The 14,610-nt window shown below is 38.2% G+C and overlaps 1 protein-coding gene across 5 annotated transcripts in view; it reads right to left on the bottom strand.

The window, feature by feature from the left end:
* The window catches only part of KALRN (kalirin RhoGEF kinase), a 473,348-nt gene that overhangs the window by 279,854 nt on the left and 178,884 nt on the right, over positions 1-14,610 (bottom strand). For all 5 annotated transcript variants that reach the window (XM_083865423.1, XM_083865425.1, XM_083865420.1 and 2 more), the window contains exon 4: positions 1,456-1,648. In XM_083865423.1, coding sequence (XP_083721549.1) covers positions 1,456-1,648 — 193 coding nt within the window. The remainder of the gene's footprint in view (positions 1-1,455; positions 1,649-14,610) is intronic.

The raw sequence follows: 14,610 nt of genomic DNA, 5'->3' as shown, positions 1-14,610 counted from the left end.
TGAAAATATCCCACAGCAAACAAATTCAGAGCTTTTTAAACAATACAGACTCAGAGCTGTAATTATGAAGCATAACTTGGTCACAGTTTATCTTTACTATCATCACAAAAACTCCACATTATAAAAATGTATGTCAACCCTCCAGAAAGTATTTATTAATTTTTAAAACAAACAATGTTCTAAAAATACATACTTGAACTCTGTTATTTTCTCTGTCCTCAAAAGTACCAAGGACTGTAAAGATTTATTTAATCAAAGCAAAATTTGTGAGTTGACTGGATTTTGTAAAACAGGGGTGAAAATTTACAAGCACTTAAAATGTGATAATAATGTAAAATTGTGTTAATGAGTAGCACTAATCTCATTCCCCATAGCAATTCAAGGGTCCTTGCAAGAACAGGCTGAAAATAAGGACATATTTATATCACACTGACTTCAAAAAAGCTGAAATAGATACTTAATTACAGTCTTTCATTGCAATAAACATTAAGAGCTACAGTCAAATTCTCTTCTGCATTCCAGAGGTGCAAAATCTCTGTGTCTCTCTGAAATGAATGGACTGGTAAAACAGACAGCAATGTAAGTGTTTCTCAGTGAATTATTAAAAAATAAAACACAATGGTTAAGCCATGGTGTGGCATGATTAATGCATGAACACTTCATCCACCTGAGTTTTGCTTCTTTTTAGGCAAGAAGCGGAAATTCACAGAAAACTGAAATGCTATCGAGAACACAGCTGGTTTGTCTTCATCAACAGCAAAGTTAGTAAAATTCCTCTTAATTATGCAGTTGTTATATACTGGTTACTTCTCAAAGGACATGCCTGAGGCACCTTATCATTCACACGAGTTGTTAGTGCTATCCCTGAACTGTAAATCTCAATTAAATTAAAGAGGTGAAAATTTAGCAAATGTCTTTTATTTTAAAAAAAGCCACTACCGGAAGTTGGGTAGAGGTAAACTAACAAAGTCAAAAATTTGCATCTAGAAAACTGTATTTTTAGCATTTTGACCAATTTGGTGGGTTTTTTGTTTTTGTTTTCCTATGAGAAAAAAAGGAAAGACTTAATGCAATATCACCAAAAATACATACCAAAAAAACCCCAAAAAACAAAACCCCAAACCAAACAAACAAACAAACAACAAACCAACCACCAGAAAAAAAAAAAAAACCAAAAAAAAACCAAAAAAAAAAAAAAAAAAAAAAAAAAAAAAAAAAAAAAAAAAAACAAAAAAAAAAAAACCACTCAGCAAATTGAACTATGTGAATCTCTGGGAAGAAACATGCAACTCATCTCACAGTGTGCCCAGAAAACAACCAGATGCCAGGGAATCAGCCCACTCCTGCCACCTGCCCTCGGATGTATTTTTTGCTTTCAATCACAGGTTTTTTTTACCTGAAGAAAAATTCTTATCAGAGATAATGCTTTACAATTCATTTCTAGATGGCTCTCACCTCAAAGATGAACTTGGAACTGCCGAAGTTTGTTTTCTGCTTCTGCCAAAAATTATCAGGTTTTATAATCAGGGCAACATGAATCTCAGCAGGAAAGGCTTCTTGGAGGGTTTTTAGGAGAGGCTTGATCAAATCCCATTTGGATCCCCGCATATCGATAATAACAGTGAATCCTCGTTTGCAAACATCTTCGCTGCAGGAATAAAAGCACATCAGGATAATTAATATTGTGGGCAGCCACAGTGAGACTTGGCTTTTGTTGCTGGTGTTTGGTGCTTCAGAGCAAAGCAAAGAATGATTAACATAAAAGGTGAGAGATAGGACAGTATAAAGGCTATAAGAAAGGTCATATTAAATTGACTATGATGTAATTTACGTGAAATTCAAGTGTCTACATTACAGTTTAATCTCTAATTTTCCAAACACGTGTAATTCAAATATTCACTAAAAAACATACATACTTTCACAGAATTGGAAACAGAATCAAATACAGCTGTATAGAAGCTCTTTATATGTACATACAATGGATTCTCCTTTGAACATATTGAACCCAGCCAAAGTCAACAAGCAGGGTCCTGTGCCTTAGCATTACTTTTAAATTTGGGTGCCTTCATTTTTAGATGCCCTTTTAAAAAGTTTCACTTCCAGCAAAGTGTCACGTACAGAAAAATGCCCTGCAATTACTCCCTGACAGGAAGGCCTTCGTGACTCAGCATGTGCATTGTTATCACTGGGGTCCTTTTCCCTCACAACTGATCTTCCAAATGCTACAGAAACTTTTTCCATCTGCAGTCAGACTTTGCTCCCAGCCCCTGCTCCTCCCTTCTCAGAAGTCCAAGGCAATGGTCACTGGCGATGCATGGGACCCAACACCACCACAGCATTCCCTTGCAAACACATCTCTTCCTCACAAGAAGAGAGGAGAAAGAATAAAAGGACATTTGATTCAAGTCAAGTCTTTGCAGCTTTCAGCATAGCTATTCAAGGGACATAGCAGTATTCATCCTCAGAAAAAGAGGTATGGATATGCATGCAGAAATTGTAAGATTGTTTAGCCTCCACAGAAATATTCCCAGTGCACAAACACACAGGAGGATTTTCACTGCACTCTACCTACCTCTTTAACTTCTTAAAACACTCTGCTAATAAGATACATCTCCTACATATTCAACAGAAAACAACTCTATAAAGTTTTTAACTAGGTTTCTGGGCTGGAACAAGGACAGGAATATTCTTCAGAGGAGGTACTCTAGACAAATATATGTTGATAGTTTGTTAACTTGAACAGTCTCAACACGGTGCCAGACAGAAGCACTTAGAGACAACAAGCTTGATCCTCTGCCTTAACATTATTGGCACATCCAGAGCACACTGCATACAACAGTCAGTGCAAAGAAAAACTAGGGACACCAGGCACTTTCAAACACTGTCAGGAATATAGATATTTTTATTCTCCTTTTACCTACTGCTGACAGGTCAGACATCTGATCCTTTTATAACTAATGCCAAAAAAAGGTTGTAAAAGAAGCTTTGTTGGGGGTGCTACCGCCTCTTGCCTTTTGGAACAAGGGTTGAGACAAGGAAGCAAATCAGAAAGCAATGAAATGAAAAGGGTTTGTGTTTTGTGTTATTTTTCTTGCAAAGCTTTAGAGGATCTTCAGAAATTTCTGCCAAATCACTGACCCCTGTTGTCCTGAACAGACTTTTCCAAGGATTTCTTCAAACACTTGACAAAGAGATGCAGGAGCCATACAGACACATGGAGAGCCCCAACAGAGGACAAGTAGCAGCTAAGTGCACTCTGTGTTTTCTGATATAAGTAAATAAATACACCATCACCATCCATTGCAACCACAGCAAGGCACAGACAGTATTAGCTTAATTCCAACTCCCCTCACCACCGCCAACCTGCCAATTTACCTAATTTGATGTAAAACAGTAAGTTAATACTTATTGATGATAACATAAAACCTGTTTTAGTAAGCAGAACAGGAATGTCCTAGAAGACTGAAGTCCTCTGTTTATGAACCTGAACTAAAGTCTTAGACACAAACAGATCCAAATTCAAACTCTGCCTCTAGCTGTAGAGGAAAGGCAGTGTGATACATTGGCACCTTTGATTATACACCACCATGACTAGAAGTTCAGCCTGCATTGAAACAGATATACCAGGCAGGGAACCATGAAATGCAAATACAGGCTGGAGTCCATCAGCTGAAGCTTTGCAGCCTCTCCAGGCCTGCAAGGTGTGCAGAGAAGCAAAATTTCCAACCAAATTTCCAACAAGCTTAGTACATTTTCAAGTATGAAACTGATAAGAAAGAGGGATGGAAAGGGAGGAAAGGAAGAAGAATAATCAGAGAATTCTTATGTTCAAAACACATCAATATGTAACCCCTCTTACACCAATAATACAAAATTCCAAACAATGCTCTTTATTATAAAGACAATTTCCCTACTTCATTCATCACAGAGGCATGCAAACTCCCATATGAAATAAAAAAGTGCAAAAGTGGGTATCTCTCTTTATACTTCAGTGCAGGAAACATACAAATGGAAGGCATTCATCATTTTGAGAAAATTTAATTCCATTTCAAGAGTGTTGGCCACATTCTTGCAGAAGTAATTCTGCTTGCAATTTTTTTCTTTAATGTGATGAATGGTACTAACCTCTAACAAGATCTGTGCGTCTTTAGACTCATCCACACAATTTCATTCCCCAGCACAGTGATAACTCCACATTCTTCTGACTTTTTGCAGAAAATTAGCACCTGATTTCTAAACCTGCTTGTCAAAACCTATTATTTAATGGTGTTTAAACTGTTGCAGGACAGAAAGCTGCCTGCTCATCATTTCTACTTTCAGTTGCAGAGCTTGCTGCAGAGAGGGTGCCTTCAAGAGAGCACTCACCCTGCACAAACAGGTAGCCAGATACTAATCAGGTACTGATAGCTCAAAGAAGGAAGTGTGAGATAAGAAAACTGTTCAGAGTGTAACCTCTTCAGGGCAGGGACCATCTGTCATGCTGTTTTTCTTTAAGGAGCCTGTCTTGCTTGAGGTCTGCAGCTACCTATATTCATGCTACAGTCTTCAGCTGCCTGGAATAAATTCCAATAAATTATTTTTCAGGAAACCATAAATGCAAGTCCAGGGAATTAAAAATAATGAGTAATAATGGCCTGCAAAACCAAAGCTGAAAATGGATGTGAAAGCACAAAATGCTAACATAATTGTTGGGACACCTCACAGCCAATTTATTTAAAATAATAATAATTTAAAAAAATAATTCAAGTTGCAATATTCAAATATTTCCAGTATCCTAAAAAAGTTGGCCTGGACATAATGAAGCTCTGATAAACTCTGGTGAGGCAATCTGGGACTATCTGTCATCTCTGACAGTCAGTCATTTTTCTTCAGTTACCTCAGCCTGGATTGAGGAAATGATGCGAGGTTCCTTTTGAATAGTCTAGCCACGCTTATTAACTTTATTGCTTAAAAGCAACAGCTCAAACCCTTCCCAATTTAGCAATTGATCGGGAAAAGCATCAGTAGCAATCAAGCTTCCTCCATATTTTTCCAAGCAAGACATGCCTTATTCCTGGCTCCCAAGATGATACATCAATACTCATATCTATTACGCACAAGTAACCACTTTAGTACAGCAATTAATGTTGATTGTGGTGCTTAATTTTTTTCCGGTATTGATATTTGACCAGAAACTGGAAAAAACACTCAAATCAAGGTATTTGGACAATCCATCAGCCTCTTGGCTGTGCTCATCTGGACTAGATTTGCAATGGTGAGCAGAAATTATTTGATAGTTGATAAGTCATTTCAGTTGCTCCACTGCTTTTAAGCAAAGACAAAGACCAGCTTCTAAGTCTAATAAAAATACCCTAGAATATTTGTGAAAATAATACTTATGATCTGGATTTTAAAAAAGAGCATAAAATTGAAACTCAGAAGCAGATGTGATAATTTTGTAAAAATAAATGCCTCTATTTTGATTTCTAGGGTACTTTCATAAGGTTATTTTCTCAAATTTCCTCTTTAATGCAGGCACTCTAAATTGTATTTTCTTTGGCAAGAGCTGGCTTGCTGGGTACCAAATGAATTTAAGGACTTCATGCTTTCTGATTAATCTTTCAGATACCTATTGATTATATGCATTTTTCAGCCTTATGGTTTGGCCAAAGCTTCTGGCATTTGGAATCTTCAAGCACTTGATTAGCTGAAATAACATAACATTTCCATTCCCATTTTGCAGTCACGAGTTAATGATGAAGCTGCACATTTAGCATTCCTGTTGGACCACTAAAAGCCCAGATCTGACATGTCCAGCATCTCATTCTAAATATGATTTGTTAACAGGGAGAGCAAGGTCTCTTTTAAGGCGGGTCAGCATAACCTTGTCAGGAGACACTGTCAGAATAACAAGCAGCTCTTCAGGCATCAATACATAGGAGCAAAATCTGCAGGAAATTAATTATTTTTGAGAACGCCGTTCCTTTGATAAATGTGGCTGTACTCAGGCAATTGGTTTAAAGCTGAGGGTGGAAAAGGGGGAGGGAGAGGAGAAAAACAGGTATGTAAAAGCTTCCAAACACAAACTGTTATCCCAAAGGCCTCATTTCATATGAGACCTTACTAACTCTGTTGCCTAGCTTCCATATCAAAATGCACCAAGGATCACTTCAGTAATTTATGTGTTAATATTTTTGATTAATTGCAATTTTTTATTCATTTCGTGTGTGCTTTATTTACTCAGCTTGGAAATAAACCTAGACAGAGAGCTTTATAATAAACATCACTTACTGACTTTCATACTTTGGTTTCACATCACCATGTTGAGCCTGAAGTTCACTTTCTCAATAGAAACAGTTAGTACCTGTATTAATAATTTACTTTCCAGTACATTTAAAGGACCAGATAAAGTACTTTTTAGTAGACCTGTTTGCCAAGCACTTCTGAAACAGCATTATTTATTAAAATATTTTGTTCTATTTAATACTTCTCAGCAAATTGTACCTTGCTTATTATTCCAGTTAAGAAATGTGTTCCTGCACTGTCAGTCTGAGCTGTCACCCGCATCCCCCAGTGACAGCAGCTGCTCAGTGGGATGAGGCAGACTGTCTTTTCAAAGATCCTGGGACACTCATAACTCCTAATGCTCACATCTCCCTTCTGTGCTGCTATAGCAGACACCAGGGGAAGATCTTAGTGAGGCACAACCCAAGAGCACCATTACTCTGGAATAACAATTCACAGCAAGCTCCCACCAGAGAACTTCAGCCACCTAAAAGACTGTAGGTGAACAATCTTCATACTAGATTTTCCTTCTTACATTTTTGAACTTGGTTTCACAATGCTTTTTCACAATTAGAGAATAAACAGCCACCCAGACTCCACTTCCAATTAATTCTTTCTTCCTCACTGTGACCTAAATTTGTTTATTCTCTTTCAGCACGTAAAAGGAATCACTCATTCTCACTTTTCTTAGAGAGAAAGAAAGAAACTAAAGCCAGTTTCACAGTGGCTGGAGCTGGACATTAAGCAGTGATCTAGAGAAATTTCAGTGACATGTTGTAAAAAGACTTGGAGCCAGTAAGGTCCAGGCAGAGACAAAGCTCCTGTCTCTGGTTTCCAGCCACTGCTCTTAGGGGACACGAGGTATGTCTGTGAATGGCACAAGAATGCAGATGTGTGGGCTGCACAACATCCACATTCAAGCTCTGCCTCTGGCCCCAAGTCAACAGGAAGGGAACAGAAAGGCAGAAAAAACCCATCTACTGCAGCAGAAACTAACTGGTGCCAGATGGGTTCTCCTGCTATTCTCAAGCAAGCAACTCATTTTGGTATTCAATTTGTACATGTAAGAAAAATGGCTCTGAACTCAAAGCAATTCTGTGGTAAAACGATGTAAGGTAGGAAGAAATGACACCAGTTAGGTGTATGAAAACCTTTTTCCAATATGTAACCATGGTCCCATGAGTGCCTGGGAGTCATTCTGAGAGTTGCAGGTCCCAGGGTTCAGCAGGGTAGTGTTGAGCTCTCTTCCACCCAGGTAAAAATCCTGATCTGCATCATTACAGCCCAGACCAGAAATGGGACCCAGAGCTCTGCAGGCATTCGGTCTCCTATTTAATTGAGCAAATAAACACTATTTGAGAAGCTTCCTGTCTTCATTCAAACAGCAAAGATATAAAACACAGCTGTGTCCAAAAAATGCATGATCGCAGATGTTAAAGCCAAATCTGGAGGACAAATGCTATAATTTTTCACATTCCTGTTAAGTTTCTGCTGGTAAATGATGCCTTCATCTAAACCCATTTACCCTCTTCCCCTTTTGTTATTGCACGTCTACTATATTTGGATCAATATCTGGCAGGTCTTCCTTGAAACAGCTGCTGAGATAAATATGAAATTAATCAGGGCTTTGTTTTTGTTGAAGCAGGGCTACATTTAAAGATTTGTTACTACAACAAAGAAATATTTGAACAGTAAGTACCATTCAACTCTCTCTTGAGCATTTAAAGTCTTCTATTTGAGATGATTTAGCAGAAACAAAACAAAAATGCTTTACCAAATGAAAATTATATGTTCTTGACATTTGCTGGAAGAAATAAATATTAGGGTTGTGTTGAAATATAAACACACCATTCTTGAAAAGGTTTGGACGAGTAGAGGCTATTGGAAGTAAATTTGAAGATTCAAATCCATTGGATTGCAGAGGAGAGATAAATATATATGGCTGTGCTAAGCACAGCCATATATATTCAGAAAATAAATGGATCTTCCTGCCTGTAGTGTGAGTTTTTCCACAGTTCAGGCAAGGAGACCATGAAGATCATTTCACATGCCATCACTATGAAGTTTAGTCTATGGTCAGCACTGCCAGATTTTCACATGAGGAAAGGGATATTTCATCTGGGCAAAGAGTGCCTGGGCTCTTCGACACAGCATCCTAATTTATCAGTTCACAACATCAGTGACTTAACAAGTGAGTGAATAGAGCAGGGTGAACAGCTCCAGGAATTCCAGTCAGCACCATAAAACACAGTCACCCCAGAGTGGAAAGCCTCCAGATTGCAAATACATACAGTTCCTTGAAACACATAGTGGGAGGCAGAGAAACCCACAGGGGAAAGAAAGAGCTCCTTTACAGCATAAAGAAGCCTGCAAACATGTTCAGCTCATGCAAAGAATGATTAATGTAGGTCTAGACAGTCAACAGCAGCACCTGGTAAAATCCAATAATGTCCAAAGGCAGACACCATGCCAAATTCCTTCCTGATGCAGGCAGGTATAACCACTCTGGGACTTGCACATTTGATCCAGGGCTTGACTGAGCTCATAGATGATGAGAAGAAGAAAAAAACCCAAAACCTTCAAAGACAGTAAAATCACTTTTTCTACATAGTACTGACATCTCTGGCAGTAAGCACTCATCAGTTCCCATACCCTGCTCCTGGCAGTGCAGGAAAGAAATGCACACCCATTCACAGAAGAACTGTAATTAAAATAAGGAACTAGGGAGAGAAGATGAGATGCTACACAGCAATTCAAAGTGAGATATTTTATGATAAGTGCAAGTTTTCATGAAAGTATTACTGAATTTAAAACTGAAAAAAGGTTTTTATAACAGCAAAATATTCTGGTTTACCTTTTCAGGTGATTTTTCTTTCTCATTTTGTTCCTTTTTTTTTGATCAGTCATCTCAAAAAAACCTTTGGATTTTATCAAAATATTTTGACTGACATAACATTTTAGAGGTATGTTTGTGGGAAATTTCTAAATCTTTAGGATTTTTCCTCACTTAAAAAATCGCACTTCAAAATAGCAGATTCTTTCACAACTATTTTAGCTTCTGCCCATTTGCAGTGCAGAGTTCAGCATGAGATACACTTTGCACTTCATGTCTTCTAAGCAAAAATGGTATTCCTCAAAACCTATAGGATTTTGGCCAGAATCCACAGACATAATGGCAAACACTGGATTCCAGTGCATCTTTTAGGAGGAGAAGTTGAGTGCTCCATCCTAGAAAAACTCCATGGTCCATGAGTCTGTTTTGATACCACATGAGAATTTCAGTTCTCTTAAGAATTGCACAATTAAAAAGCTGATGCCTCTTTTTTTTCCCTGGGTTGGACAATAAGGACTGACCATGACTAATAAATGAGTGGTACTCTTTTTTTTTTCTTTTTGAGCTCCACCCATATACAAACAAAGCAGGTCTTTGTAGGCACAATGATTTACCTAAAATAGTTCACTTATCAGATAGATGCTTCCTGCCATGCCAGGCTGGGTGAAGACTGCCTGTTGTATTGAACCCAGAAGGACTTTCTCTGAAGCTACAAAATCAATCTATGTTGTAAGATTCACAAAAATATCAATTTTTGTGTATTCATTCATAAAGCAGACTTTACTCATTCTTGCAAAAAAATATCATTGTGACATTGAGAGTGGAAAAAGTCCTTTTTACAGAGTCCTCAGGAAACAGGGGAAACTGATGTGCTATTCCCAACCTAGCTCCTAAACCTCTAGCTCGTGTCCAATTTATTCTGCATCTGTCTCCTAGAAAGGCCAGGCTCTCTCACCGTGTCTAGCCAGAGAGGCTAAGCCATGCCAATGAAGCCACTGGATGTGAGATATTACCCCTTTTCATGTGTGGAGACATAAATGTGGGAGAGATCAAAATCACTGGATGTGGCTGAGCACAAACAGGCTGATAACTCAGCATTTCAAAGGCAGTAGAAGGCCCAAAAGACACCATTGACACCCACAGTGAGAAAGCTGATTCTAAAAAGCTTCTGGAAAGCAAAAGTTAATCCAACAGTCAAAATCCTGGCAGTAAATGTGCAAATCCCAGCTGAGTCAGTCTCTGAGCTACCATTCTCTGAGTGTCTTCCCAAGAAATACCACTTGAGGTATTTCTCCAGCCTCAGCTGCTCTCACAGGAGACTGAGCTCCTCAGGTGTGGTCTGCTCAGGTTTACCATCCATCATGCCCTGGCACTGTCCCACACTGATGGGAGCTCACACACTGCTGTCCCAGCAATGCAGTTTTAATGTTTCTTCTCTTACAATCCTGGACTTCCATCGCAATTGCAAATAATTTCAGTTCTCCATTAGTACCTCTACCTATCAGTCACCTCTAACTGGAAAAACCAGAGGAATTCTTTTATCAGCTAAAGCAGGTTCAGATAAATGCTCTGAAAAGTAATTGCCCGGTTTCAACTGCCTGCTCCCTTTTCCTTATTAGCTATATTGCTTCTCTATCAAAAGCACAATAAAACTTCACTGGCAAATCCATCTACAAGTGCCACATGTGAATGATCATCAACCTATTCATCGCGGGAGCTACATACCCCAGGTAGTGCTTTTCCTGACAGACCTGAAAATTATATTGACAAATTAACATATGCCAGGACAGTAATGATAGGAATCTGCTAGTCAGAGAACTTACAATTTATTGTAGATGTCAGCAAGCCCACAGTAATGAAAATCAGAGAGAGCAGATTCTTGAAATACTGCACCTGAGGATATTGGCCTAATACTGAGCCACTCATTTGACCTGGAAGAGGCACATCAAATACACATCAGGCCACATCTACTCCACCAGACTAATGGGTTTCCTACCTGTGAGTTAAACTAATGCCAGTGTAACATCCAGTGCAGAAATGGGCCCAATGCAGTGGGTTTCTGTAGCAAGCTGAACAACCATAGTTACCCCTTCCCCTCTCCACCAGAAAACAACTGATGTGAACCAACAGAATCCATTTCACAGTTGCTCTGCAAACCCCTAGCCTCACACTGGACACATCCCCCAGTTCAGGAAAAGCCCATGACCTGTGAGTCCTTGATACTGAGATAACAGAAATATCTGTAGCTATTTTCCTTGCAATTATAGCTTCACAAGTTATGCACTTTTTACACCTAGATAGAGCACTGTAGTCCAAGGGATGAGACTGAGGCAGGTGAACCTCATTGAGTTATTCACCCCATTCTTGTGCATGACACCTCACTTTTCTTTGTTGAAACCACTGCATTCTTCCACTGAATGTATTATATTTACCACATCTTTAGACACAGGGAGAATCCATAATTGTGGAAAAATTGCAAACAGTCTTGGCCGCCTCAAGGTTAATTTAAAAAGCTTAAGAGAGATCAGTTAATAATCTAACCATGTACTTATTTATCCACACTGGGATATATTCTCTGTTACACGTGTGCTGATTTTATACAGGAATAGTTTATTGCTCTATACATATGCTTATCTAATTGCACTGAATACACATGCTTTATTAAACTCATAAATGAGCCCATTTATGGGTCTATGTGAAAGTAGACTCCTTCATATTTTATTTATAAGTGTGACAATAGAATAGCATTGACATAGAACATCCATTTAATTCAGAGGATTTAGGATTGTCCCATGGACTTTTCTATTTTTTTTCCAGAATCAAAGCTTTTGGTTTTTTTAATTAGATTTCTAGCCCATCTGCTTGCAAAGATAGCCTTGACAATATAAACTAAGGTACATTTGTCTTGCTGAGTCTGCAGCCAGTGGAAGAAACAATGAGACTAGAACATGAACTTGCATTCTCCATCTTATTGGGGTGCTAACTGAAAACCCAGTTCTGGCAGCCTAAATACCAGAATTCTTAACTATTTCACCGCTGCTAATTTTGCCACTAAACCTGCAGATAAAAACCAGTTTGAAAAAGCCACCATGAATTATTCATAAAAGCTCTTGCCCATTTTGATGACCATGCTGCACAATTCAGGCTGTCAATTAGGACTGGGCAAGTGCTTGGCCAAATAAACAATAAACAATGCCTGCAATTATAACCAAGGATTTTGCTCTTTGTTGTATTGTGTGAAGTAAAAGCAGTGATCACAGCATAATCAAACTAGTACTCAAAGCCTATAGTGGAAAAGACTGCAAAAGCACAGTTACTGGGGATTTGATGTAGAACCTACAGGAGCATTAGCTTAATGCATAATTTTAAGAGCTTTTCTAGCACAAAACTAAGGAAAACAATTTAAAATCTGTGTTGCTATAACAGGCTTGACAAACAGCAGAGAAAACAGCTCAAATACACTCAGACTTTTTCCTACCACTTGAAAACAAAAAGAATACTGCACTGGTCTCTTATGAGGGTGATGCTATACAAACTACTAAAATCATCCAAAAAACTAATGGCTCCAAAAAAAACCCACCAATCTTGATTACAAATGTAAATGACTGTTTCAATTTTCTTTGATATAAACTTTTCTAAAATAATTGTCAGTGTGTGCTTATGTCCCTTAAGCAAGCTCAGGTTGTTGGTATCTGAAAGGGGAAGTAAGACTGAATCTGGGTTTATGACAGTGGCTGCTGCCTGAATTATCACATTGTGGGGATGTTGCATGGATGGGGATTTTAAGGACAGCAATGTTCAATGACCATGTTTCTTTAGTCCTATGGCCCGTCTGATAAAAATATCTTCCATCTGGTTCCCGTTTGTATGGTTGTGCCTCACAATAGGAAGAGCTTGATTAAGCAATTAAGATGGTGCATGAAGCACATGTTTATACTTGCTGGATATGGATGGACAGATGATCACACTTGACTGCTTTTCTGGAGGAAGATCACAGTACTTAAACAAGAATTAGTAAAAGGACATGGTAAGTAGAAGCCTGCAGGCCAGGCAGGCCTTTTACTGCTTTGGTTGACCTCTTGCATCAGTTTCCAATCTATTGTAGTAAATTAATGTGTTAGCCTGAAAAAGTATTGATATCCTCCTGTCATTTGTGACTAAGAGAAGACATGGTGAATGCATGTTTCCACCTTGATGATTTCCTTCTTATGCCCCTGGCAACTTACACAATAAATAAATATCTCTGTTCTGTCTTAAGATGTACGGGACTTGTAGAAAAGTCTTAGAGCTCGGCAATGGCTGCCTAGAAAAATCCTCTCTAGTCTGTTGTCTCGAGATTCATTTGTTGCCTGATTCTGTTTGCAGAGCAGATATATATTTTAAGTTCATTTAGATTCTGTTGAAGTCAGCTGTAGCCTGGAAGAACCTATAGGGGAATCCTGTAATTTTCACAGGAGGCACCCATCAAAGGTAGGAAGAACTAATGGTTTGATAAATCAATTGACACTAACTCATAAAATTACCTAATATATTAATTTGCTTCCAACTACCTCAACATCCACCCCAAAAAATCCTGTTACATCACCTGGTGATAATGATTTCTTTGATCTTCACTCTGCTCTATCTACCTAAAATAGTTTATCATTAGCTTCTAGAACATGACCAATATTTGAACATATGTGATGTAGAACAGAAAGGGTCTCAGCATTGGAAGCATTCAATTTTAGCCCTTCAAGAACAAACCTACATTATAAGAGTGCTAACACGATCTGTTGTATTGTCTTAAAATGTAACATCTTATGAAGGATTTTAAAGAGATTTTCCATGAGTAACCAGGTGTTAAATAAAACAGGGTCTAATATTATGCTTTAGAGTGTTTCACTCAAAATCAAAACTGGACTTTGACAAAGAACAAAAAATACCCCAGATCTATGACAATTTTCTCGGAAAAGGAACTTACTTTTTGGCCAAGAGAATAAGAAATACAAAAAGGAAAGCAATGGCACAAAAAGCTATGTGCCAAAAAAATGTTCACAGGTATAGGAATTAGACTTTTAACAGAATCCCTAATTACACATTTGACTTCTGGCATCTTTTCAAGGCAGCATGAACACAGTTAAAGTTCTTTGTGCATTTGTATCCTCCCACAAGAAAAAAAGGGAAAAACATGCTTTCATTGTAAAAACAATTATAAGTCAGTTGCCTCTAAAAGGGCAATGTGAACACAGTACTGACAAAATGGACTTCAGCTGCTGGAAATACTGACTTGTCACCAATTTCAGAAGTCCAGAAATGGAGATCAAGGCAGATTTGCATTGGTATTGTATCCAATACATTCATTTGATTTATGTTGCTTGAAGTTCCACACATTATTCAAACATTTCTACTTTAATTTTCCAAGTGCCCCTGGGAATGTAAAAAATATATAATGAGGACAACTAGCATCTTATTTCCTAAGATGAACATTTCTATATCTAGTGTCCAAGTTAGAGCAGGAGGATTCTCAAATGGTC

Source organism: Zosterops lateralis, assembly GCF_965231275.1.
Source record: "Zosterops lateralis genome assembly, chromosome: 7".
Taxonomy (NCBI): Eukaryota; Metazoa; Chordata; class Aves; order Passeriformes; family Zosteropidae; genus Zosterops; species Zosterops lateralis.
The sequence above is the reverse complement of the archived record's forward strand: the minus strand, read 5'-3'. Positions and strand labels throughout refer to the sequence as shown.